General features: G+C 39.0%; 1 protein-coding gene across 1 annotated transcript in view; it reads left to right on the top strand.

Annotated features, from left to right (window-relative positions):
- Positions 1 to 26,139, top strand: part of LOC127422178 (histone-lysine N-methyltransferase 2B-like) — a 67,634-nt gene extending 41,495 nt beyond the window's left edge. Inside the window, exons 21-38 of the mRNA XM_051665514.1 lie at positions 2,909 to 2,985; positions 3,543 to 3,748; positions 3,834 to 3,937; positions 5,437 to 5,574; positions 6,350 to 6,508; positions 6,628 to 6,745; positions 6,841 to 6,919; positions 7,041 to 7,201; positions 7,463 to 7,612; positions 7,710 to 10,755; positions 10,855 to 10,947; positions 11,340 to 11,449; positions 11,595 to 11,732; positions 16,084 to 16,336; positions 16,985 to 17,092; positions 18,494 to 18,577; positions 19,399 to 19,528; positions 23,422 to 26,139. Coding sequence (XP_051521474.1) covers positions 2,909 to 2,985; positions 3,543 to 3,748; positions 3,834 to 3,937; positions 5,437 to 5,574; positions 6,350 to 6,508; positions 6,628 to 6,745; positions 6,841 to 6,919; positions 7,041 to 7,201; positions 7,463 to 7,612; positions 7,710 to 10,755; positions 10,855 to 10,947; positions 11,340 to 11,449; positions 11,595 to 11,732; positions 16,084 to 16,336; positions 16,985 to 17,092; positions 18,494 to 18,577; positions 19,399 to 19,528; positions 23,422 to 23,697 — 5,430 coding nt within the window. The 3' untranslated portion in view covers positions 23,698 to 26,139. The remainder of the gene's footprint in view (positions 1 to 2,908; positions 2,986 to 3,542; positions 3,749 to 3,833; positions 3,938 to 5,436; positions 5,575 to 6,349; positions 6,509 to 6,627; positions 6,746 to 6,840; positions 6,920 to 7,040; positions 7,202 to 7,462; positions 7,613 to 7,709; positions 10,756 to 10,854; positions 10,948 to 11,339; positions 11,450 to 11,594; positions 11,733 to 16,083; positions 16,337 to 16,984; positions 17,093 to 18,493; positions 18,578 to 19,398; positions 19,529 to 23,421) is intronic.
- The last annotated feature ends 1,303 nt before the right edge of the window (positions 26,140 to 27,442 follow it).

Below are 27,442 nucleotides of genomic sequence, written 5' to 3'. Positions count from 1 at the left end.
TTGGAAGCTCGAGTGAAATGAACCCACCCACATGTCTCTACAACATTCTGATTGGGAGATATGATCTGTTAACTTTCTTGCATTGACTGCCATAGTAGGGAAACACATTTTTTTCATGGGCGAGACCCTCGCCATAGTATGTCAATGGTACATTTTCGGGACATTTTTTGCCCCCCAGGGGTGCACCTTACCCCCAACCCCTAAGAAAAGTCATCGCACAGGTGTCGTCAATAGGCCGGTCGATTTGACACCTAATTCATGGGTCTACTACAAACGGTGCGGGACGAGATAGGTGCCGAAGTTTGTACAGAATAATAATAAGAATAAGAATAACTAGATAGGTACATTTCCTGAAGAAAATGTGAGTGGTGCTTGCCGTGGCAAGATTTCTCACCACTATGTCCCTCCAACTGCCCCAAGTTGAAAGAGGCAACCCCCATGACAGTAGGATGTTCTGGTGCAGAGATATTGGTGTTGTTCTATGGTTGCTAGGGTGTTCCATCGGGTTGCTAGGCAGTTACCAGGGTGATACTCAAAATGCTCCTTGCTAGACTGAGTCAAACAAACCAAACATGAAGTCTCTACGATGTTCTGGTGCAGAGATATGTGATTTGTTACTTGGTTGCTAGGATAACCCCATCTGGTTGCTAGGCAGTTACCAAGGTGATACTTATCAAGGCTACTTGCCATCCTAAGTAAAATAAGTCAACCTGGAATAATAATAATAATAAGTACGTGAGATTACAATAGTGATGCACCACTAATAATAAGTTTAAATAGTAGATCAGTATTTGGTATAATTATAACCCAACCAATCAGAGTTGTTTAAGCTCAAATACCTCTCGTGTAAACCCTACTAATCATTCACTGTTTAGAAACACAAGCTCTGGAGTATTTATTCATAGTTAGGAAATGACTGTGACTTTAGTTGGTATTTGTCTGACTTCAGCAGCTGACAGATACAGTTTTACTGTCTTATGTTTCCTTTTTTTTTATATATATATATATATATGACTGTAGATGCGTCATTGGTGTACATTTTTGACGAGCTCAAGTTTTTTCTAGAATACATTAAACCAAGTAATGCGCTACAGATACTTATTTTTGTCATATGTCGGATGACTTTGTCCTTTTATACTTGTATATATTGGACATTGGGGTTTAAAAATATGCGACCACATTGAAAATCTGTTGTTGTTGTTGTTGTTGTTGTTTCTTCCATTTAAACTAAGAAATAAACACATTTTTATGATTCTGAAAATGTTAATCAGAAAGATTTATGTAAAATTAAGAAGGCATTTGAAGATTCTGCACTACTACATTGTGGGAATTTTTCGGAAGCTAACATTTCTGTGCACTGGAAAGATTTAGCAATTTGGACAGCCCTAGAAATGGCCAACTCCCTGATCAGTGCTCTGACTACTAAACTAGAGAGTTTAGTGACACTCACCCTAAGAAATTATTTCATTCTTTTTTTATATTTGAGCTTATGACTCAAATTGATATGCGTATCATTTGTAATACATTTTATTTATTTTTTTTCTTAGGAAATGTTGCATAATAGACACATTTTTACTAGGGGTGTAACGGTTCTCGGTAAAAAAACAAACCATACAGTTCGCCACCCATGGTTCGGTAAGCATTTGCACTGCGGTTCATCTCAAGTTTAATGACGCATCTGGTTCATACAGTTTGGCGAAGAAAATAAATAGCCAAACAGACAAGCGCTGTTATAACCTCCACTAATGCACCTGTATTGCTCTGTAGACATGCTCTGCCTGTTTCACATGGGTCAACTTTGTACAGAGATAAGCTGTCCTCTTAACTGTAAGCATGTTAAATCAGTTGATGACATCGCAGTTCTGCATGCGTTAGTGTGAAGTTGAAAATGGCAAGCTAAGAAAATAAGTCGCAAAATAGAGAAGCACCCGTGTCATTCAAGTCTCCTGTCTGGGAACTTTTTCTGTTTGCAGGCAGTCACAACAGCAAAGGCCATAAAACCTTTACAAAACAGGCACTGTTAGCAGACACTGCTCAACACGAGTGCCTGGTAATACATTGATGTTTGATTAGATCGCACGCAATACACACAGAGCTGCAGGCGTGCCTGAAACTGCACCCCCTCCCCTCCGTCTTTTTGAATGAAGATGTGGGATTTCCACATATGATTAAAACACTCGCGTTTCGTTACAACATTCCTTCCTGCATCCATTTTAACAGCAAGGTTTTTCCTTCTATAGTCATGTACAGCTTCCGAATGTTGAAAATATGTTGTGTTGAGTATGAAATGCACTTTGTGTTGATGCATGTATCATAAATGCAGGTATTAAGTTAAATGTTGAGTTAATAATTAGAGAAAAAAATACATTTAGTTAAGGACACTAATGAAAATAAACAATGGTTTTATTCAGTAATTCTGTAGTAGCCATATAGTAACCATGGTTTTACTATAGTAATATTGTAGTAGCCATGACTGCTGTCACCATTGATTTCTTGGCAGAAATCATAGTTTTTATACAACTAACCATTGTTTTACAACAGTAATTCTGTAGTTTCCATATAGTAACCATGATTTTACTATAGTATTGTAACCATGACAGTAACCATGTTAATTTTGTGGTTACTATGATTTTACTACAAATACCATGGTTAAACTATGGTTACTGTAGTAAAACCATGGTTATTTATAGTGAGGGCAAATCTCTTGAAGCGTTTGTTACCAAATAGAATATTTTTACTTTGGATTTTGTTATACAAACTGAACCGTGAGAAATTTGAACCGTTACACCCCTAATTTTCACTAATAGTTTCATACTTTGTATATCATCAGACACTGTATATCATATCATTTTTATCATTTTTTTAAATAGTGTGATGGTTTTAAAATGTACTTTTCACTCCTTTCCAGCTCTTCGAGGACGTTTACAGTTGGTTCAACAGTCAAGATCCAAAAGTGTGGGATCCACACTCCAAACATCTGCCAGCGTAAGCATTCGCTGTCAGATTTACGGGATTTTAGTGTTTGCCTTTCTTGGCAATCACAATGGATATTCACAAATGGATCCTGCTTGCCCAAATATTATCTTGAGTAAAAAACAGTGATGCAGTGGTGTTTTATTATTATTTTCTTCTTTAGGACTAATTGTATAGCAATGTTAAAGGTATAGTTCACCCAAAAATGAAAATTCTGTCATTATTTACTCACCTTTATGCTGTTCCAAACCAATATGACATTCTTTGGTGGAACACAAAGTAAGATATTAGGCAGAATGTCAGCTTCAGTCACTCTTTACTGTTATTGTATGGAAAAAGGTGAAATGAAATTGAATGGTGTCTAAGTCTAGCATACTGCCTAACATCTTCCTTGTTCCACAGAAGAAAGCAAGTTGTATGGGTTTAGAACAACATAAGAGTGAGTAAATGACAGCATTTCTAGTTTTGGGCAAACTATCCCTTTAAGAAATTGACCTCCAGTTGTCCTGTTGCATATTTGATAATCATACATGCTCTCTTTCCTTCTTGCACCCTCCCTTGTGTTATAGTGGGATGCTTTCACATGCTGTGATGCCACCAAATTATGAACATGTTTATGCACAATGGCGGGAGCGAGATGGCTGTAGTAAGGTGTTGGATGACACCTTGCATGTTTTTGGAGGACACACTGATGTTAAGGTGGGGGAAGAACCAGATTTGTCCACACCTTTGGGCCATAGTCACTATATGGAGATGAGGGCATTAAGACTGAAAGGTAAATAAACACCTGCAGTATTAAATGCCAATAGTAACCATTGTGGGTGAACAAATGAAAAATTTGATTATGGTGGTTTGTTCAGGCAAGAAGGGTCGACCAGCTAAAGCAGACCTGGACACAGGTTGGTCAAAAGAAGACGAGAGGCAGTGCGCTCTGTGCCAAAAATATGGTGATGCAAAGGCCAGTGTAAGTACATTAAAGTTTTTCATTGACGGTGAACTTGTTAACTATGTTCCTGAACATAACATGATGACGTTCATGGTATGCAGTAAAACAAACCTTAAAGGACTTAATGTTCTCAGATTATTATTATTACTATTATTATTTACTTTTTTGGAGGGATTGTATCATCTGGACTCAAGATTCTCACTTTAAGATCTTCATGTCTATAGAAGTAATATTTTTGCCCTATTGTTTTTATAACCTTATAATAGATAACATACAAATATATATATATATATATATATATATATATATATATATATATATATATATATATATATACACACACACTGGCGGCCAAAAGTTTGGAATATTGTACAGATTTTGCTGTTTCGGAAGGAAATTTGTTACTTTAATTCACCAAAGTGGCATTGAAATGATCACAAAGTATAGTCAGGAAATCTAGACAGGCCCCAGGAGATCAGCAGTTACAGAAATACTCAAACCAGCTCATCTGGCACCAACAATCATCCATGTTTTTATCTAATCAGTCAATCATGTGGCAGCAGTGCAGTGTATAAAATCATGCAGATATGGGTCAGGAGCTTCAGTTAATTTTCACATCAACCATCAGAATGGGGGAAAATGTGATCACAGTGATTTGGACCATGGCATGATTGTTGGTGCCAGATGGGCTGGTTTGAGTATTTCTGTAACTGCTGATCTCCTGGGATTTTCACACACAACAGTCTGTAGAATTTACTCTGAATGGTGCCAAAAACAAAAAAAACATCCAGTGAGGGGCAGTTCTGCGGATGGAAACGCCTTGTTGATGAGAGAGGTCAACAGAGAATGGCCAGACTTGTTCGAACTGACAGAGCCTACAGTAACTCAGATAACCGCTCTGTACAATTGTGGTGAGAAGAATATCATCTCAGAATACTATTCTGAGATGCGGGTTGGTGCTATTTTGGCGGCACGAGAGAGACCTACACAATATTAGGCAGGTGGTTTTAATGTTGTGGCTGATCAGCGTATATTATGATGACTTAAAGACATTACAGACATTACATTTTCTGTTAGAGCATAATTTCCTGTAAAGATGCTATGAAAAGATGTGTGTGACTTGACAACAGCTTGTTTGTACAAAATGTAACAAGGCATTACCATGGATTTTGGGTGATGGTACCATTGTATTAACATCTTTTTTGTCTTCTTTTTTTATGGGAATATTACAGTATTCTTTGAAACACTTTAGAGTACCATGTAAATACCATGGCATATAGATATGGTAATCATTAGTACCATTAAATATATCAAAGTAAGTGTTACCATCTGGTAACATCACTTTGCTGCGATACTGCCATAGTACGTTTTTGTAAAGGTGCTAATGAAGTTGAAATTCTCAGGTAACATTTAATAAAACTAGGGAAAACAAGCCTAACTGTGATGCAAGTAAAATTATATTAGTGTCACTAAAGCTGAAATTACACCTCTTATGACATTTACATTTTTCTTGCCAGGATGCAGGAAGGCTGCTTTACCTTGGGCAGAATGAATGGGCTCATGTGAACTGCACCATGTGGTCTGCAGAGGTGTTTGAGGAGGATAATGGTTCACTTCTACATGTTCACAGTGCTGTAGCACGAGGTCGTCTTATGGTACGTTATCTCCTAAACCTCTGGTTCAATGGAATCGCTGCTCACACTTTTTAAGAACTTCAACAATATTATGACATGATGCTGAACAAATCATAAATTAATGGAGATTAAAATAGATATAAGTAATAATACATTTTGACTCATATATTATCCAGGGATTCAAACTACTCCTTGTAAAACAGAATATGTGATTCATGCAGATCTGAGTGTAGACAATTCATTTTGCTGAAACCGGGTGGTCTTAATTCAGGATTTTATATGAGCCTTAGAATATGATGAAAACAGAATCTGTGGAGGTCTTAAATGTTGTGGAATAGGGAAAGTAATTTTTTCACTATAATAATGACAACACATTTTTCAAAACCTTCTCGTTTATACAGTGCATCCGGAAAGTATTCACAGCGCTTCACTTTTTCCACATTTTGTTATGTTACAGCCTTATTCCAAAACGGATTAAATTCATTATTTTCCTCACATGTACACTGTATTTGAGAGATCCGACCACATCCGTTTAAATTTTTTTTTTAAAGATTGGATAAACAATGGCACATCCATTTACACAAAGTCTTTGCTTTAGTTGGAAATGTAATACAAAAATTAAACATGTCCCAGGACCACCTGTGACTGTCACTTTTTTTCTCCTCTAATGATTTTGTATCCCTGATATTCTTATACACTCATATTTGATCTGTTAAGCTTTCTAGAATGTTTGTTTACTTAGATGTGAATTTATTTGATTAATGGTTTTGCAAATCATCCATCTTCCCTTCCATAGCGTTGTGAACGATGTAACCGAACTGGGGCCACGGTCGGTTGCTGCCTTACTTCATGCCAGAGCAACTACCACTTCATGTGTGCCCGCTTCCGCAACTGTGTCTTCCAGGATGATAAGAGAGTCTTCTGCCACAAGCACCGTGACCTTATAAGTGGAAAAGTATGCTTTCAGTTTATTTGCTTGTACTTTAGTTATAGTCTAGTTAGTTATAGGCGGGGGGAGGGAGGGCAGGCATTGAACAGCTAAATTGAGAACACTTTTTGTCTTTAATTTTCCAGATGATATCTGGTCAAGGGTTTGAAGTACTCCGCAGAGTTTATGTGGATTTTGAAGGGATAAGTCTTCGCAGGAAGTTTTTGACTGGGTTGGAGCCGGAATCTATCAATTTAATGATTGGTTGGTTTCTTTATGTTTTAAAGATACAAAGATACGGTCTCTCATAATAATATTATATAATGTGTAAATGAATAATGTAATTTTGTATTGTTCAGGTTCTTTACTTGTAGAGAAGCTGGGAAAGCTAAATGAATTATCGGCTTGTCATGGAAAACTTTTCCCTGTGGGTTACGAGTAAGTCAATTTTGATATCATCTTGTTTTAAAAGGCATTTGCTCCAGATATAATGTATGTATACCTTGATTGCACATTAACTTGCACATTAAGATTTTGTTTTTGTTTTGTTTCATTTTAGATGCTCTCGTTGGTATTGGAGTACTGTAAACCCAGTTCATCGCTGCAAATACACATTTCGTGTTAGGGAGGTCCGACCACCTGTTCAGGAAAAACCAGTGGAAGAGTTGCCTTACCAGGGAGAAAATTGCACAATTGCCCACAGTTCATGCACCCACTCAGGTAAGTACTACACAATGTAATTGCCTAAGAAGTTATAGTTTGGAGATTTTGGGATTTTTGGAGAACTGGTAGATCATGGTGCTAGCAACAACAAGGTCATGGGTTCAATTACCAGGGGACACACAAACTGATAATATATATATATACCTTGAATGCGCTGTACAGAATAACTTTGGATGAAAGCATTTGCCAAATACATATATGAAAATAAACATGGGATGACAGCAGAAATGTTCATATAAACATATATACTTCCATTAGAATCTGAAAATGCAGAAGTGGATTTGACTTCCACAAATTCTTCCACATCTGTCTTTGCCAAACCGTACCTTGGTGCACGCCCCAAAATCCCTACATATCCTCAGAACAGAAGACCTGCTGGAGGACTGTTCAGACCTCTACCCTGTCCAGGTAGTCAAGATCAAATCATTGAAGTAGAATAACACCATTCATCTGAAGAATGTTGTTATGAATTTTGCTTGTTGACCATTGATGTGTTTTTCCCCAGGAACTGCCCCATCTAAGTCTCACCACATCTTGACTATCAGTGATTTGGATGACACACGAAGGCCACGACGCCATAGCCCACACTCCCATAATAGTGGTACCCGCAGTCACATGAGCTCCCCTACTCTTGGGTCCCCAGCGGGCACAGTTGCATCTAGAGCAGGTGGTTCCCTCCACTCAAACACCTCCCAGCCTACCTCCCCAGTTTTCCCCCTTGGTGCTACTGAAAACCTGCTGACCTCTTCATCATCTCGCCCTGTTGGTCGAAGTGCTTCCTCAGTTCGGGGTTCTGGAATATTGACACCCCATTCTACCTCAGGACTGCTCTCACAGTCCACATGGCAAGGTGGCGTTGGCAGCACCCCTTGCACCAACCGATCCCTCACCTCTCCCACCCACCTCTCCAAGAGATCACGGCCTTTTGAATTAAATCAGTTAGACTCTCTTGAACTTCCACACAATTTCATAGCATCACCACAAGAGCATCCAGCAGAAAATGGTGCCTTTCTATTAGGGGACTCTTTGTGTATGCAAAACCCTTACACCACCTTCTGCTTGGAGACAGACCTGACTGTGGTACCTGAGCTGAAATCTGAGCTTGAAATTGGAGAAACAGTGCTAAATGAGGGAGTTGCTATGAACTGCAGTGCACAAATTGTAGTTGAAGGTGAAGACAACCAGGAGGACTTCTGGGAGCCACATGAAGAGAAATCCACAATGTCTGCCCAGAGATTGTCTTGTACTGTTAACCCAAGGGAAGACTGGGGAAATAGTTCCTCTGATGAGGACATGGAGAACTACTTCAATTTCACTCGCACTGTTGTGACTTGCAAGGCTCAAAGGGATGCCTCTCAAACACCTAAATCTCCATCATTACGGCATATTTCCCAACTTGATGGTGTAGATGATGGGACAGAGAGTGATACAAGTGTAGCTAATAATGATAACCAGAGCATGAAGAAGTCAAATCAGGCCCAAAAGCCACACAAATCACTTAATTCTGAACCTCACGAACTGCAAGCCAGCAATGGGCTATGTTTTCCAAGTCCTGTCTCTGATATTTCATCTATTGGTTGTCGGTTAGAACCTGTGTCCAACTCTGTTGACACCCATTCCTCAGAGGTTAATGCTAAGCAAAATTACTTTGGTATAACTCAAACATTGCAGTCAGACCCAGTGGTAGGTATACTCCCACAAGACGCTTTGACTAATTTTGTTGACCCAAACACAGCATTTTCTACATATGGTAATGATTGCCATGACACTAGTTTAGTTGTTGAGCCAGAGATACCCTTGTTCCTTGAGAGATGCGATCCACCTTCACCCAATGCACATTTCACAGATCTGGTCCCAGTTCAGGAAGATTCTGTTAGTGAACCCCAAGAATCTACAGAGTCAAAGGAAATATATTTGGATCCTAGTAGTGGGCACTTTGTATCTTCTATGGATGGGTCTACAGTTAATTCAAACCACTTGCCTGGGGATGCTCCTGACCTTTTAACAGTGGGCCCAGTTAATGGAATTCAGACGTTACCGCAGCAAACTCCTGTCCTTTACTCAGGGTTGCCCAAATATACATCATCTCCTGAACCTTTATCTTCCAGCCCCTCTGCACATGTTACTTGTCCAACATTCCCAAACCAGGCACCTTTGTTAAATGTTCCCCTGTACCCTGTTCAAACTCCTGAGGGCAAGACAGTCTTGCCACCCATGGAGAGTTTCAGAACCAAACTACATCCACTTACAGATCCAAGGCATCCTGCCCCCACAGTTTCTAGAGGGACAATGCCATGTGTTCCCACAAATTTGCCACAGAAACCAGAGTCAATGCTCTCCATGCCATCAGCAACTGGTGTGCCCTTTGGGACATATGGGCCAGTTTCAGGTACAGTGTCTGTTCCACTGTACCCCACGTACTCACAACCTATTGGCTCTAGAACAGTTGCTGTAGTGTCCTCATCTCCCTCCATGACCTCCCAACCTTCCTTGCAGTGCCAACCAATGCCTTCTTCAATTCAGCCAGCCTCTGGTCCAGTTGTTGTGAATGGGTACAACACAATGCCTATGCAAAGAGAAACTGCCGTAGGACGGAGGATTTCCATAAATTTCTCAACTCCCAGATCAACAATGGAACCCCAACAACCGTTGGTTACCCAAGCATTACCAGGTCATGCTATTCTTACGGTAAAGGAAGTTGGTGGACCCAATGTGGATCCCACTCCACATATTTTGCTCGTTAATCGTCTTGGTCAGATTTTTGTCAAGAACCCCGAAAGCAACACCTTCCAGCTGCCATCTCCAAATTCCCCTTCTTTCAATTGTGTCACCCAAATTGCCAGCCTCTTGCAAAGCAATGCCTTGTCGGCAACGCTTGCAGCAGCTGGTAACTTGCCTATAGTTGGAGGGGCCACTATTCCAACCCAAGTCCCACAAATTGTGACCCCAGTGGTACAGACCTCTAACACCATTTCCCAGCTACTCACTACCAGTAACAGTGGAACAGCTTCATTACCGGCAAATACTAAGAAGCCACGCAGGTGTACCAAAGCTTCTGGAGATGGTTCCACATCAGGAATAAAGAAGCCACGAAATAAGGAGTCCTCCACACAGAGGAGGATGAAATCTGCTAGCACAACAGCCCACACAAGCAAACAATCTGCAGTGCAAACAACAACCTCCTCAGATGCATCTAATCAAGCAGAAGGTGCCCAAGCTATTATCAACCAAGCTATGGCTGGATATTATGACCCCAACAAGACTGTTTCCTGTATTCTTAGCCCATCATCACCTCATAACACTACCCCTGTTGGGCGAACTCAAACAACGAGTTCTGTAGTTTTACCCCCAGATCTCTTTGTCGAACCAGATGCAATGACTTCCCCACCAGCTTTACCAGAAGCAGCACCTCGGCCAAAGCAGGTTCGAATGAAAAGAGTGTCCTCCCTTTCTGACCGAATTGCCACAAAGAAATCAAAAGCTGACTTTTTAGAGCCAGACACCCCTTGTGGATTGGAGGAACCATGCAAGTCAAGCTCAGTATCAGCCAGGTAAGCAGAAATAGTTAGCATTTGTTGCCGTCTTGATATACTTTCAATACTCTCGAACAGAATGGAATCTAAATCATCTAGTCCTTTTTCCCATTGCAGGTATGGAGTACGCATAAAAACACCAACTGTCAAGGGAATTCTTGATTTAGACAAGCTAAATGAAGAGCAAAGTAGTGACTCTGAGAGTGCAAGGTAAGCGTTCAAATGGAAAAGTGGGGAATTCAGAGCGAGTTTAACTTTTAGTCTCTAAAAAAAAAAGTCCTAATGTGATTGTTATAAAGAAAATGTCACATTTCAGCTGGACCTACTTGTATTTCCATTGGCAGTCACATTCTTCAATTTTAAAAAGAAAATGACACATTTTTATGGTACATCATGCCAGCTGTTTTATGTTAAGGACAATTTATCCCACCTTTTCCACTAGAGTATGTAATTCAAAAGAGTGGTAACGATATATCATGTTAATGAAAAGAAAATGTTCATTAGTGTAGTAAACTCTACAGTGGCATGACTAAACCACTCATTTGTGGCTGCTGGTATATAGCTTTAAAATACTTCTGCATTTCAACATCTTTTTATTTTAGGCCTGGGCCTTGGGATCGTCTTTCATTGCCTCGAGGTGGAGACAGCAACAAGCCAGCAACTTGGGATTCTGCTAACCGCAGTGCACTAACTGACTGGAACAAATACTCAGGTATACTCTTATTTCTTTCATACTTGTTTTTTGTTGAGTTTTATTTTTTGTTTGGTGTGTTTGTTTGTTTTGTTTTTTCAGTTCAGGGTCTTTCAATTGAATGAAACATTGATGTTAGTTAAAAGACATTCTTCCTTCTCGTTAGGGATGCTGTCCTGCTCAGATGACGAGTTGCCTCTCTCAGAGAGTGAAGAGCAGAGTCCTCCTTGCCAAGATCAACCCCGCCTATGCTTTGAGATCATAAGTGATGATGGCTTCAGTGTAGAAGCAGACAGCATTGAAGGTATGAGGTCATGTCTTTCACTGTGTTTGGAAATATATTTGTTTAAGTATGATGTGTTTAACTCCACCCTAGTGCAATATTGCCTGTAAAGTTTTTCAAGACTGCTTTTATTGTAGAGTTAGAGTATACACAGATCAGCCACAACTTAAAAACACTGAAAGGTGAAGTGAATAACATTTATTATCTTGTTACAATGTCACCTGTCAAGGGGTGGTATATATTAGGCAGCAAGTGAACAGTCATTTCTTGAATTTCATGTGTTGAAAGCAGAAAAATGGGCAAGCGTAAGGACAAGCATTGTGATGGCTTGACGACTGGGTCAGAGCATCTCCAAAACGACAGGTCTTATGGGGTGTTCCCGGTATGCAGTGGTTAGTACTTACCAAATGTGGTCCAAGGAAGGACAACCGGTGAACCAGCAACAGGGTCATAGGCGCCCATGGCTCAATGATCCACGTGGGGAGCGAAGGCTAGCCCGCCTGGTCCAATCCCACAAAAGAGCTACTGTAACTCAAATTGCTGTATAACTTAATGCTGGTCATGATAGAAAGGTGTCAGAACACACAGTGCATCGCAGCTTGCTGTGTATGGGGCTGCGTAGCCGCAGACTGGGCAGATTGTCCATGCTGACTCCTGTCCACCATCAAAAGTGCTTGCAATGGTCACGCAAGCGTCGTAACTGGACCTTGGAACAGTAAAAGTAGGTGGCCTGGTCCGATGAGTCCTGTTTTCTTTTACATCATGTTGACGGCTGTGTACGTGTGCATCGTTTACCTGGGGAAGTGAATGCACCAGGATGCGCCATGGGAAGACGACAAGCCGGTGGAGAGAGTGTAATGCTCTGGGCAATGTTCTGCTGGGAAACCCTGGGTCCGGCCATTCATGTGGACGTCTATTTGACACGTGCCACCTACCTAAACATCGTTGCAGACAGGTACACTCCTTCATGGTAACGGTATTCCCTGATGGCAGTGGCCTTTATTCAGCAGGATAATGCGCCCTGCCACACTGCACACATTGTTTGGGAATGGTTTGAGGAACATGATGAAGAGTTCAAGGTGTTGCCCTGGCCTCCAAATTCCCCAGATCTCAATATGATTGAGCATCTCAGGGATGTGCTGGACCAACAAGACCGATGTGTAGATTCAGAAGTACTGTAATCGTCACGGAGCACGTTTGACATCTTGAGTGGCTGAAGGGAATTTGGGCGGTTGCTCCCGGGTCCCAGTGCCTGCCAAATGCAACCTCTGTCAACGCAACTTATACAGAATTTGTTCACTAACAAAACATTTTTTTTTCTCAACAACGCGATTTTGACCCAGTGCGACTTATAGCCAGGTGTGACTTAATTTCCAGAAAATATGGTGTGTGTGTGTGTGTGTGTGTGTGTGTGTATATATATATATATATATATATATATATATATATATATATATATATATATATATATATATATATACACACACACACACACACACACACACTGATCAGCCACAACATTAAAACCACTGACAGGTGAAGTGAATAACATTTATTATCTCATTACAGTGGCACCTGCCAAGAAGTGGGATATATTAGGCAGCAAGTGAACAGTCAGTTCTTGAATTTCATGTGTTGGAAGCAGGATAAATGGGCAAGTGTAAAGATCTGAGCGACTTTGACAAGGGCCAAATTGTGATGGCTAGATGAGTGGGTCAGAGCATCTCCAAAACAGCAGGCCTTATGGGGTGTTCCTGGTATGCAGTGGTTAGTACCTACCAAAAGTGGTCCAAGGAAGGACAACCAGTGAACCAGCGACAGGGTCCGGGTGCGTGTGCATCGTTTACCTGGGAAAGAGATGGCTGCAGGATACACTATGGGAAGGCAGGCCAGCGGAGGCAGTGTGATGCTCTGGGCAATGTTCTGCTGGGAAACCTTGGGTCCTGGCATTCATGTGAATGTTACTTTGACATGTACCACTTTCCTAAAGATTGTTGCAGACCACGTACACCCCTTCATGGCAACGGAATTCCCTGATGGCAGTGGCCTCTTTCAGCAGGATAATGCGCCCTGCCACACTACAAAAATTGTTCAGGAATGGTTTGAGGAACATGGCGAAGAGTTCATGGTGTTGACTTGGCCTCCAAATTACCCAGATCTCAGTCTGATTGAGCATCTATGGGATGTGCTGAACCAACAAGTCCAATCCATGGAGGCCCCACCTTGTAACTTACAGGACTTAAAGGATCTGCTAAAGTCTTGGTGCCAGATACCACAGGACACCTTCAGAGGTCTTGTGGAGTCCATGCCTCAACGGGTCAGAGCTGTTTTGGTGGCATGAGGGGGACCTTCATGATATTAGGCAGGTGGTTTTAATGTTGTGGCTGATCGGTGTGTGTGTATGTGTGTATGTGTGTGTGTGTGTGTGTGTGTGTGTGTGTGTGTGTGTGTGTGTGTGTGTGTATATATATATATATATATATATATGCAGTGTCTGTGTTTTTTTTTTTTTTTTTTTCTCACTTCCTACATTTTCATTAATTTCCAGTGGCTAAAATTTGCATATATAATTTCCAGGCGGTACATGCTTGACTCAACTGTAAATAAATAAAATAAAAGATTATTTGAGACAAAGAATAAAGTAAATATATTTATGGTTATATTTTAAAGTTTGTTTTAATGTACCATGATTAATCGGGATTAATCACAGAAAATTTTGAGATTAATTAGTTAAAATGTAGTTATTTTATATATATATATATCTCAGCAAAAAAAGAAATGTCCCTTTTTCAGGACACTGTATTTTAAAGATAATTTTGTAAAAATCCAAATAACTTTACAGATCTGTATTGTAAAGGGTTCAAACAATGTTTCCCATGCTTTGTTCAAAGAACTATAAACAATTAATGAACATGCACCTGTGGAACGGTCATTAAGACACTAACAGCTTACAGACGGTAGGCAATTAAGGTCACAGTTATAAAAATGTAGGATACTAAAGAGACCTTTCTACTGACTCTGGAAAAACACCAAAATAAAGATGCCCAGGATCCCTGCTCATCTGCGTGAACGTGCCTTAGGCATACTGCATGGAGGCATGAGGACTGCAGATGTGGCCAGGGCAATAAATTGCAATGTCCGTACTGTGAGATGCCTAAGACAGCGCTACAGGGAGACAGGAAGGACAGCTGATTGTCCTCGCAGTGGCAGACCACGTGTAAGAACACCTGCACAGGATCGGTACATCTGAATATAACACATGTGGGACAGGTACAGGATGGCAACAACAACTGCCCGAGTTACACCAGGAACTAACAATCCTTCCATCAGTGCTCAGACTGTCCGCAATAGGCTGAGAGAGGCTGGACTGAGGACTTGTAGGCCTGTTGTAAGGAAGGACCTTACCAGACATCACCGGCAACAACATCGCCTATGGACACAAACCCACCTTCGCTGGACCAGACAGGATTGGCAAAAAGTGCTCTTCACTGACGAGTCGTGGTTTTGTCTCACCAGGGGTGAAGGTTGGACTCGCGTTTGTCGTCGAAGGAATGAATGCTACACTGAGGCCTGTACTCTGGAGCGGGATTGATTTGGAGGTGGAGGGTCCGTCATGGTCTGGGGGCGGTGTGTCACAGCATCATCGGACTGACCTTGTTGTCATTGCAGGCAGTCTCAATGCTCTGTGTTACAGGGAAGACATCCTCCTCCCTCATTTGGTACCCTTCCTGCAGGCTCATCCTGACATGACCCTCCAGCATGACAATGCCACCAGCCATACTGCTTGTTCTGTGCGTGATTTCCTGCAAGACAGGAATGTCAGTGTTCTGCCATGGCCAGTGAAGAGCCCGGATCTTAATCCCATTGAGCAAGTCTGGGAACTGTTGGATCGGAGGGTGAGGGCTAGGGCCATTCCCCCCAGAAATGTTCAGGAACTTGCAAGTGCCTTGGTGGAGTGGGGTAACATCTCACAGCAAGAACTGGCAATCTGGTTCAGTCCATGAGGAGGAGATGCACTGCAGTACTTAATGCAGCTGGTGGCCACACCAGATACTGACTGTTACTTTTGATTTTGACCGCCCCCTTTGTTCAGGGACACATTATTCCATTTCTGTTCAGTTTATGTCTTAGTTGTTTAATCTTTTTATGTTCATACAAATATTTACACATGTTAATTTTGCTGAAAATAAAAGCAGTTGAAAGTGAGAGGACGTTGCTTTTTTTGTATGTATCTTATAATGTTTTATATATTTAAACTGTTCTTTCCGTTTGAGCATTTTAATCAAATCCTGTGTCAAAGTAGCAAAGCAAATATTGTGCACCTCACTTGTGTAGACTTCATGGTTTTTTCTTTGTATCAAATCCTTTGCAGTGGCTTGGACAGCTGTTATCGAGGGGGTGCAGGAGGCCCGTGCTGTTGCTGGTCTGAGACAGCTGTCTTTCTCTGGGATGACCGGGGCTCGTATGATGGGAATGCTGCATGATGCTGTAGTCTACCTGGTGGAGCAACTCCAAGGGGCCAAATGCTGCCAACGTCACACCTTCCGCTTCCATAAGCAGGCTAGTCAGGAGGACGATTTACCCATTAACCCAAGTGGCTGTGCTCGCTCTGAAGTATACCTGAGGTCAGTTCACCTGTTTGTGTTCATTTAGTGCAATTACTTATTTATAAAAATAATAATAATGTCATAAAAATTACATTTAATCATGCCCCATCTCTTGAAAAAATTCCATAATAAGGATTTACAAACTATGGCAATATTGACAATGACCAGATCAATGATATGGAAATGAAACAAACAATATATTGACTTCTAAAGCCATTTTTAATGCCCTTTTCGATACTTTATTCATCTGTCACATTAATGTAATGTCTTTCAATTGTCTTCATTTGAAGGCTTTTCTCACCTATGTTTATTTTAATTAATTAGATGGTTACTGGGATCACCCTTGTGCAAGGGACTTGAGCACAAGTTGTGGTAGTGGGTTTGTCTGTAGCACCTGCTTTGGATGAGAATGTGTTTGTTAAATGACTAGCAACAAGTGAGTAGGTGTTACAAAGTTAAGTGTTGCCTGGTGCAGGAAAATATTTTGCACAATGGTTGTGGGCAATAAGCAAATGTGTAGGGGAGTTTGGTTGTGCTATGTATCAGTCTATGAATTCATGACCACAGTGATGTTATCTAGGAGCAGAAATTCTGACGCAATTTAGTATGTCTAAAAAAAGGATGCTTTCTGAGTAAAGAAAATTCACCTACTTATGTGTTTCACAGGAAGTCAACCTTTGATATGTTTAACTTCCTGGCGTCTCAGCACAGACAGCTTCCTGACACTGGCCTTTATGATGAGGAAGAGGATGAAGTTCTTCTCAAATCCACAAGGTTTGAATATTACTGAATGAAAGTTTGAGTTGTACTCCTTATAAGAATTATAAGAAAAACATAGTTAAGGTTCTCATTAAAAAGAATAAGTTCCGTCCTCCACTAATACGTTATATCCGTGATAATGATGCATAGAAACCATTGATGTTTTGTTTGTTTCATTCAACCATTGTCAAAATATTAATAACTACAGTCTTGACCAACACAAAATAGGTATAGTTTGAAAGCTTAGATGCTGTACTTTACAATGCTTGTAGACATTATGTCCAAAACGGAACAAGTGCTTTGAAATTTGCAGACAAATCAGAAGTGTTCTGTTTTGATCATTTGTTAATAATTTTGCACTGCACATATTATTGTAATCGGTAAAAACATCAAACTCATCAAATAGGCATGTGTCATATGCTGTTAAAGAGGAAAGCTTTTAAAGAGTAGAATACAACAAAAAAGGGTTGCTTATATGCCGCGTTTTCACTTATAACTTCATGAAAAAGGAGGCTCCCCTATGTGACTATACCCTCCCTAGCAACCGGGCCAATTTGGTTGCTTAGGAGACCTGGCTGGAGTCCCTCAGTACACCCTGGATACAAACTTGTGACTCTAGGGGTGGTAGTCAGCGTCAGTACTCGCTGAGCTACCTAGCCCCTATGCTATAACTTTTGATTGCTTTGTTGTATCAACAACATTTTTCTCAGTTACAGTTGACATGACTGGGAACAAATCAAAAGCTGTTTTTTGGAACCACCTTATTTATACCCAGATATATATATAATGTAAAATCAGAAAAATATGAGGAAAAAGGTACATTTTTGGCTAATTTTTTTTTTCTTCTCCTAGCAGTTTCTTTGGCTCAAAAATTTATCATAATCTATTTCATTAAAAAATTAGAAAAATGTTCTTTACAATGATGCCAAACACTTGACCCTACTTATTTGTTTTGTCAAGTTATAAGCCTTTAATTTTGGGTATGCCACTGAAACTGGAAATCTTTAAAAACCCCTTCAGAGCTTAAAGGGATAAATAAGAGTGGTATACAATAATCAATAAATTTAGTTTTACATACATATATACATATATATATATATATATATATAAATGAATTATGTAAATTAAAATTTTAAATGTTTTAATTTGAAATCAAAATAATTAAAATGTATTTTAAATAAATGTAAAAAAAATAAAAATAGTAAACGATAATCAATTTTAAAAATAATAAATAAAGTAGAAATGAATACATCAAAAAATGTATAAGAACACTGTGTTCCTACATCTTGTTCCTTTTTAAGTCTTTAAGGTGGTGATGGTGTTGTCATTTTTCTTTCTTGGTGTAACTCTCAGTATTGTTATTTTAGATGATTGATGTGATTAATACACTTCTTTTTTTACCATTATGTTTTACAGGCGTGCAACAAGTTTGGAGCTTCCAATGGCTATGCGCTTTAGACATCTAGAGAGAACATCCAAAGAAGCCGTTGGTGTTTACAGGTGGGCTAACAGATTTTATTTTAACCTTCAAATGAGGTTCTGAGTCATAGTTTCATTAACCCTCAAGTCTGAAAATTATCACTTCGTCTGGCGAACATTTTGCAGAAGCCACATCAGAATGGTACCATGTACAAATATGGCAATAGCAGGAAGGAAATGTTTGTTTACCGTACCCTAGTGATTTCTTAAAAATATATAAGAAGCGTGTTTTATATATTTTATGAAGTCTGATTTACAGTTGAAGTGTGTAAGTGTGTGTTAAATGATCAGTGTGTTTGTAACTTGGCAGCAACTCAAGGGAAACATGATGTCTAAAAATAAACTTTGGAATCAAGTCTGCAACCCATTGCCAAATTCTTGCTGGTGCTGTACTGTTTGTTTTAGAGTTTGTTTATTGTTTTGTTAATGATAGTGTGTTATTTCTTTAATAGCATCACCAAACAAAATAGCAAAATAATTACTATTTTCAAACAGGATTAATGAACATTTCCGCTGCCTAACGTTGGTTGGGACAGTCAGACAGTATCGCCCCAAACTCACACCAATGATTGAGCCACTGTTGGACTATCTGGAATGTTCAAACAAACGTTATATTTTTACTTGTTTAAACATTTAGTCAATATCGAGCTATGAAATGCTTATTTATGTTATGGAAATGAATACTTGCATCACTTTTCACTTTCTTAATCCTGACCCCTCTTTTGCAGTTGCTGAAAGCTAATGTTGTTTTAGATGTAAACTACAATATTTACTTTGGCAGGCTAAATCTCTCATTCACATGTAAGTCACATTCATTCCTGTAACTCTCATTGATGTCTTAGGTCTGCGATCCACGGAAGAGGACTTTTCTGCAAGCGAAACATAGAGGCAGGAGAGATGGTCATCGAGTATTCAGGCATTGTCATTCGTTCGGTTCTTACAGACAAGCGAGAGAAGTATTACGATGGCAAGGCAAGTGGAAAGGCACAGATGTGTCATGTAAAGAGTGTATTTATGATTTCAAAATCATTATCACTAGGTTAAATTACATACATTTATTTTGGGTGTTTAGATCACTATGTTTTTGCCCCTTTTCAATGTTGATCCCAAATTGATCTATGGGTCAATCTCACAAAACCGAGAACACTTTCGGAACATTTTTGCACCCTAAAATCAAAAGAAAGGAAGATCAATATTTTTTGTTATTATTAATATTTTGGTTATTTTTAGGACCATTCCGACATTGTTTTCATGGCAATTAAGCAAACCTACCCTCCAGCTGTCATTACTGTAATGGAAAACTAAAATCAGAAATCTCATTCACCTTAATGTAATGCCCCCCAAATTTTTTTACATAGTCAAGTATTTTTACATCATGGTTGTAATTGTTGTATTGCCTTTTAGCCCTGCACAATTAATCGAAAATAAAAAATAATCAAGATTACAATTACACCATTCCATTTAGGTGTACTCCCATTGCGCCAAAATTTTCTATTTACAACATGAATGTAGAGGCAAATTTGACGTGTTTAAATGAGACTAAAGCATATCAGTAATGCTCACTTTTTAAATTATACTGTGTACAGTATTTTTATTTTACATGCAATTCAAATATTAAAGCAATTCAGGAACAAAATTCTCAAGTTGTTTTGAGGCATAGCCTACACAAAGAATATGGCATGCAACTTCCCCTCACAAAATAAGTATTTTTATGTAAATTCTATTAAACTAAATTAATAATCGCAATTACAATATCAAAGGAAATAATCGGCATTTATGATTTTCGTCATTTCGCCTTTCTGCCTTTATTTTAAGCTGAATTAAAAATAATTGTATTAGTTTTTTTTTTTTTTTTTTTTTTTTTTTTTGCAGTGCACAAACAATGCATTTCAACAATAAAAATAACCACTGAAAATAGTGGGAATTACAAAAAAAAATTCCATAATTGATATAATGTCAGTATTCAATATTAAAAATTGTGGATGCTACAAGGGGTTCTGAAATAGACTTAATTTTCTATATGCAAAAGATGTTTTCTTTTGCCAGTTCTCATCACCATTATGCAAAACAAAAAAATCTCACTCTTATTACCGTATTTCACAGTTTTATTTATTTATTTTTACATTTTCAAGTATTTATACATCATGATCGTTTTTGTTGTACTGCATTTCATTTATGCGTAGTTAAATAAAATGAAATCATTGTATTGCCGTAATGTAATACTATACTTTAATGCAGTAAAATGTTATTGTGTTGCAGTAATGAGAATAACCAGTGAGAATAATTCCCATTATGTGTATAACGTCACAGTGTAAACAAAAGTGCTGAAGAGCGCTAAAATAATAAGACATCTGGGCGCTGTTTGTGCGGCGACTGGCAGGGCTGCGTGTGTGCTTCAATATTTGTACGTTAACGTGTCTTTTAAGGTGTTTTTATTTATTTATTTTTTTCCTTTAATCTCATGAGTGAGACGTTTCTGTTTAAGTGAAGATAATAAGTTTGTGGAAGTTAGTGCTTTTGTTGCTGCTGATTAACTGGGGAAGAGCGGCCTCAGTTTTGGCGTTCGGAGGAGTTTTTCCAGAGAGCGTGCCTGTGATGACCAGGGAGTTCCTGTTGGGTTTGCGTTTAAATGCTGGTCCTGTCGATCCCGCTTGGAATATTCCTGAAGAACTAACCCGGCCTTCTGAGAATACCCGGGGTCTGAAAAGGAGAATGAGGAAACGCGCGAACCGCGGTGGACTTCGACGCAGACTAAAGAGGGCTCAAAGATTCACCCCGCTGCCTGGAATACTCTTAGGCAATGTACGCTCGTTTCGCCATAAACTGGACGAACTGCAGGCCAATGTGAGTTTTATGCACGAATACAGAAATATGCACATGATGGTGTTTACTGAAACTTGGCTGGATGACTCAATTGATGATAGTGGTTTATGGATTGAGGGTTTTGGAGTACCTATCCGGCTGGACAGAGATAAACACACAACAGGGAAAGAATGCGGTGGAGGTGTGTGTGACCTCTTTGGTCATGAAGGCTTTCGAAATAGAGATCAAAAAGCATATGATGACAGTTACTAGTTGGGCTTTAGATCCGCAGATGATGCAAAACTGTTTCTGTTTAATACTCTTTATCAACATCTGGAAAAAAGTGAGGCGTTTGTGGACTTCTCGTCAGCATTTAACAGTCTGCAACCTGTAGGGGGCCTGGGTAGCTCAGTGGTAAAATACGCTGGCTACCACCCCTGGAGTTCGCTAGTTCGAATCCCAGGGCGTGCTGAGTGACTCCAGCCAGGTCTCGTAAGCAACCAAATTGGCCCGGTTGCTAGGGAGGGTAGAGTCACATGGGGTAACCTCCTCGTGGTCGCTATAATGTGGTTTGTTCTCGGTGGGGCGCATGGTGAATTGAGCGTGGTTGCCGCGGTGGATGGCGTGAAGCCTCCACACGTGCTATGTCTCCGTGGTAACGCGCTCAACAAGCCACGTGATAAGATGCGCGGGTTGACTGTCTCAGACGCGGAGGCAACTGGGATTCGTCCTCCGCCACCCAGACTGAGACGAATCACTATGCGACCACGAGGACTTAGAGTGCATTGGGAATTGGGCATTCCAAATTGGGAGAAAAAGGAAAAAAAAAAAAAAAAAAAAAAAAACAATCTGCAACCTGTTATTTTAGGGAAAAAACTTATTAGTCGGTTTAATTTGAATCATGGTGTAGTGTCATGGATTATGAACTTTTTAACAGATAGGCAACAAAAGGTTAGGGTTAATGGGGTTTTATTGGATACGTTAAACACTTTTATAGGTTCACCACATGGTTGAGTACTTTCTCCAATCTTTTTTATATTGTACACTAATGATTGTCAGAGTTTACATGGTAACAGTTATCCGGTAAAATATGCGGATGATACTGTTCTTCTTTCCTTGCTTTCACATTCAGACCAGGTATATGGTCTGGCTCTACACAGTTTTATCTCTTGGTGTAATAGTATGAAACTAGACTTGAATGTCTCAAAGACTAAAGAGATGGTTAACAATTTTAGTAAGAAAACACTTTCACTTCAACCTGTGATTATTAATGGTACACAGGTGAATGTAGTAGAGGAATACAAGTATTTAGGGACAATTTTTGATAACATGTTGAAGTTTGATAAAAATACTGGTGCCATTATTAAAAAATCACACCAAAGATTGTTTGTGTTGAGGACGCTTAATTCCTTTAATGTACGGAGACCCATTCATAGGTCTTTTTATAATTCATTTGTTGAAAGTATTCTGTATTTTTCTTTCATATGTTGGTTTTCTTCATTGTCTATGAAGAACGAAAATCATCTGCAAGGTATTGTAAACATGTGCTCAAAAACTATGGGTGTTTCTTTACGTAGTCTTACATTTTATTTTAAACAGCAAGTGTTGAGGATGGCGCATAAAATATTGGGAGATAGCACACACCCTTTGAACTTTTAATTTGAGTGGATGCCCCCTTGAGCGGTGTTTAAGGACAATCAGGTGTTCCACAAACCGTTACAAATTTACTTTTGTGCCTGAAGCAATTCGTTTATGTAACACACAATTTATTTTTTTTCCTCTATATATTTTATGTATTTTGAGTATTTGTATGTATGTGTATTAAGTGTTGTCTATATATGTGAAGCACCATGACAGTCTGAACTAATTGCCCCATGGGGATTAATAAAGCTCTAAACAAACAAATAAGCTTCATTTTAATTGTGGAAAATACAATTCCGGGGTGAAATGTGACCTTGACCTGTTTTCGTGAGATTCACCCCTAAATCAGGTTTTGGGATTAGTCAGAGTCTGAATATTGCTGTTGTTTGCACTTACAACCTCTTCTTACTCTGTTCATTCAGGGCATTGGATGTTACATGTTCCGCATTGATGACTTTGACGTGGTAGATGCCACGATGCATGGTAACGCAGCACGCTTCATCAACCACTCCTGTGAACCAAACTGCTACTCTCGAGTCATCAACGTGGAGGGTCAGAAACACATAGTCATTTTTGCCTTGCGGAAGATCTACCGTGGAGAAGAGCTAACATATGACTACAAGTTCCCCATAGAAGATGCCAGCAACAAGCTCAGCTGCAACTGTGGTGCCAAGCGTTGTCGACGCTTCTTAAACTGAGCAGAAGTAGATGGGTAAAAACATTGGAACGAGGCCAAGCAGAAGGTTTCAGAAGAGAGAGAGAGACAACATGGCTAAATGGAGTCAACACTTCAATTTGGAGGTCTCTACAGGTCTGACGGCACATATTAGGAGATTTCTGGAGAATTGGAAAGGAAGACACCAACTTGCAAGAGTTTCAGCTGAAAAATATAGAGTTTCGTGAGGAGAGGCAACAGAGAAATGGAGGGCTAGCTTATCTCAGCAGAAAGGAAACATCAAACATTGCAAGAACGTTGTTATTCTTTGATTGGCAGAGTTGTAGAGTAATTTGTGGCAATTGTGGCAACTTTTTACATTTTCCTTTAATCTTTTTAAAAGCTGAATGTTTTCGGCAGGGCTGTTCCAGCAACCAGTTTCTGAACAAACCTTTAAACCCATAACAATGAATATCCCCCTCCCCTTTTTCCACTAGCCCACCTTAATGTGTTAGATTCTCAAGCTCATGTGCTTGAGAAACATTTTATAGTGTGGACCACATAGTGTGCAAAACCTTAGTGGCAGTGAAGATACTCTGTATAAACATGCATACTACTAATTAAATGATGTAAATGTATAATTGAGGACTGTTTATCTATAGTTTTAATTCTAGACCACACAGTCTTGTGTGTAGCTGAGAAAGACTCAAACTGCTCAGGACAACACTGTATAACCCCTTAGTATAACCCATCAATTTACTTCTTGTGCATGGCAGTCGGTAATGGACATGTTCATTGCATTTCACTGTGCGTCTCTGGAGAGCATCTTTGCTTGAAAAACCCTACTTTTTTCTCTCTTTGTACCAGTTTTTTAATTATTTATTTTTGGTTTTCTTTGCATTTTTACAGGCAGGTGTAACAGACTACTTCATTCTTTTCGCAAAAGCTTGTTCTTTGTTTTTTGCGCTTGTGGTGTGGCGTAATACTGTATAGTTTTTTTTACAGTCCACTTGAAGGCCTCAATGGTGCTAAGCCTAACATGAGTCCTAAAGAGGAAAAAACGTAGTTCCTCTGTCATGTTAGAGAACCGAAAAAAGTACATGCTATATTTGGAATGTCTGGAGCTATAAAAGCAAGCGAAAACACAAACCTTGTGCCCATATATGTCCATGGTGTCTTTAAACAAGCAAACCCCATTCCGAATATTCAGCATGTTTGTGATCATCTGAGGATTTCAATTTCTTTTGCAAACAAGAGCCTTGTGTCAATACAGAATCATGCCTGGAGAGTATATAAATATTTTTATTTTATGTTGTAAAGTAGAGGACACTACTTAAGCTAATTGTGACTGCTAAACGCATCCTCTTTGCATCACAGCTTCTAGAGGTGTGATGACATCATGCAATAAAATTATTTCTTTGCCACAATTGCACATACAATTGGAGCATTATCTTGGGATTTAGAATGTTTAAATGTGTCCTATAGAAATAGGACTGTATACTGGTGACTTACAAAATCTCATTACTGCATTAAACTGTGCAGCAGAAATATATCTATATATATTTATAGAAGAGTTATTGAGATGGTGACCTGGCACTCAGCACCTTAGAGTTTCCGTAAATATTGAGTCGGTTCCGCTTCTCCATGCTGAAAAATCGACAAGCTGATGCCATTGTTCATTTCTTAAGAGTATAAAAAATTGCTCAAACTGTAGGAGTGTTGTATTTATTCCAGTATGTCTTTATGGGGATTACATACCTATAGATCTGTGCTTCGTATGTGGCCAAGGTCTTATCGGAATTTTCTTCAGGGTTTTTCGTTGTTTTTAACCGTTTTCCGTTTTTCTTTCCTTTGAACATTGTTTGAGGATGAGTTCTTGCAACGTGACCTTTTTAAGAAGTGATGTTTTGAGCCAGCTGTATTTCTTTTAATTGTCATGGTCTTAGTTGCTTGTTTTATTTGGATTAGTCAGAGGAGCAGTTAACAGACTTCACATCCTGTGCGTTTTTCCCCCCAATCACATTGTCGTCTCCTGCTTTATTTCCTTTTAAGGGGGGGTGATCGCAGTCAAGATCCTGAAATTTTATTTGAACCTCCCAGACTTGCAAGGATTCTACCTCAAGCTGTTCAGACAATATCGAGTAATACTAATGCAAAACTAGGTGAGAATAGAAAATCGCTTGATCTGTACTGTCATGCAGAGTTGGCTTGTGTGCAATGAAGGATGCAAAGCACTAGTCAGGGCCTCCTGTGATGATGCGTCTCCTAGAGCTTATTGGGAAAAATCAGTCTGTTTCTGTGTAGGTTATTTTAAAAAAAAGTTAAAAATGGAATAAAAAATTGTCTTTGCTACCTTGTACAAATGAACCCTAAGTTTGTAAATAGTTGTATACATATTTCTAAACCTGTTTAATTTTTCTATGCACTTTTTTTTTTTTATTTATAATGTTTTTTGCTTAATAAAATGTACAATGTTTGAACAAAGGTTAAGTTTTATTGTGATCTTTGGGCAGAACATACAGAAAAGCACAAGTTGTGTGGATAATATCATACAATTTGAAATGCCAGTAATAATAACTTAATAAATGTGTTTATGTGGCCAGATCCTTTGTCAAGAATTAAATTTAGAGTTTCAAAACTTGGAGTAATCCATTGCCAACAGTTCTCTCATATTCATCCTCCTGAGACCCAACAATGTGACAAAACAACATGGTGCCTGTCTCAGCTGAGTTTGTCTTTGGGAGAAACGGCAACAAAACTACATCTGGTAAGAAACCACATTACGTTTTTACTTTAAAACCTGTTTGAGTCAAAAGAGTAGTCTCTAGTTTCATCTGATATGCCACGTTTTACATTTTATTGTTTTTTTGCGAAACGGCACGCTGTTAAACACAATGACCATTTACGTGGACTATAGGCTAATTTTCCTTAAAATCTCCTGTATTCACTGTGCATTATCACATGAGAATCAATGGATGCATCCAGATTTGAACTTCAGAGGCTGGATATGGAGTTGGGATGAAAATAAGGTGCATTTTAAACTGTTCTGACTGAGACCAGTGCAGACAGCACACTGTTAAGTAATTCCTTAATTAGAGAGCAAGGGAGCATCCTGTAGCTTTCCTATTCAGCTAAGTGTGTTCACTCCTAACATCTGGTCAAAAGCTGTCTCAGGCTCCAGATGATGTTTGGATCACTCAACTTTGGCAGACATGGGACAATGGTAATCGGTATATAGATTCAGAATTTTTCATGCAACATTTTATTTTAACATGGTTGGCAGTGATTGGATGATCCTGGCCAATACTTTGAATCAGAATTATTTATGCTAATTTCTAATGTCTGTAACGTCTAAAAAAAAAAAAAAAAAAAAAACGGACTTTCTACAGCTTGTTATCATTTAAAATTTCACAATTTAGTCCCACTGTCCACATATGTGAACATAAATTTTTAGGAAAACTATATGGTCCGAAATGGTTATATACACAGTGGTGTGTGTATAATATATATATATTATTATTATTATTATTATTATATTTTTTTTTGCATGTTTCTTAAGTGCTACTAGTTACAAATCAAAAAAGAGGATGGAAAATGCACACAGCAGTCACGCTCTGGTCTCAGGAGGTTAAATAATTGAGTTCTCTTGCTGGAAGATGGAATCTCTCCAGAAATAAAAGGCAAAGTTTTTAATAAAATATGGTATTATTTATTATGTAAACAAGATATTCATTAAAATATTTTGTGCTGTACATTGTAATGGTAATTTAACAGAATACAAATCAGCA

The sequence above is a fragment of the Myxocyprinus asiaticus genome, chromosome 31 (genome assembly GCF_019703515.2).
Source record: "Myxocyprinus asiaticus isolate MX2 ecotype Aquarium Trade chromosome 31, UBuf_Myxa_2, whole genome shotgun sequence".
Lineage (NCBI taxonomy): Eukaryota > Metazoa > Chordata > Actinopteri > Cypriniformes > Catostomidae > Myxocyprinus > Myxocyprinus asiaticus.
This window is presented reverse-complemented; position numbering and strand designations above follow the sequence as displayed.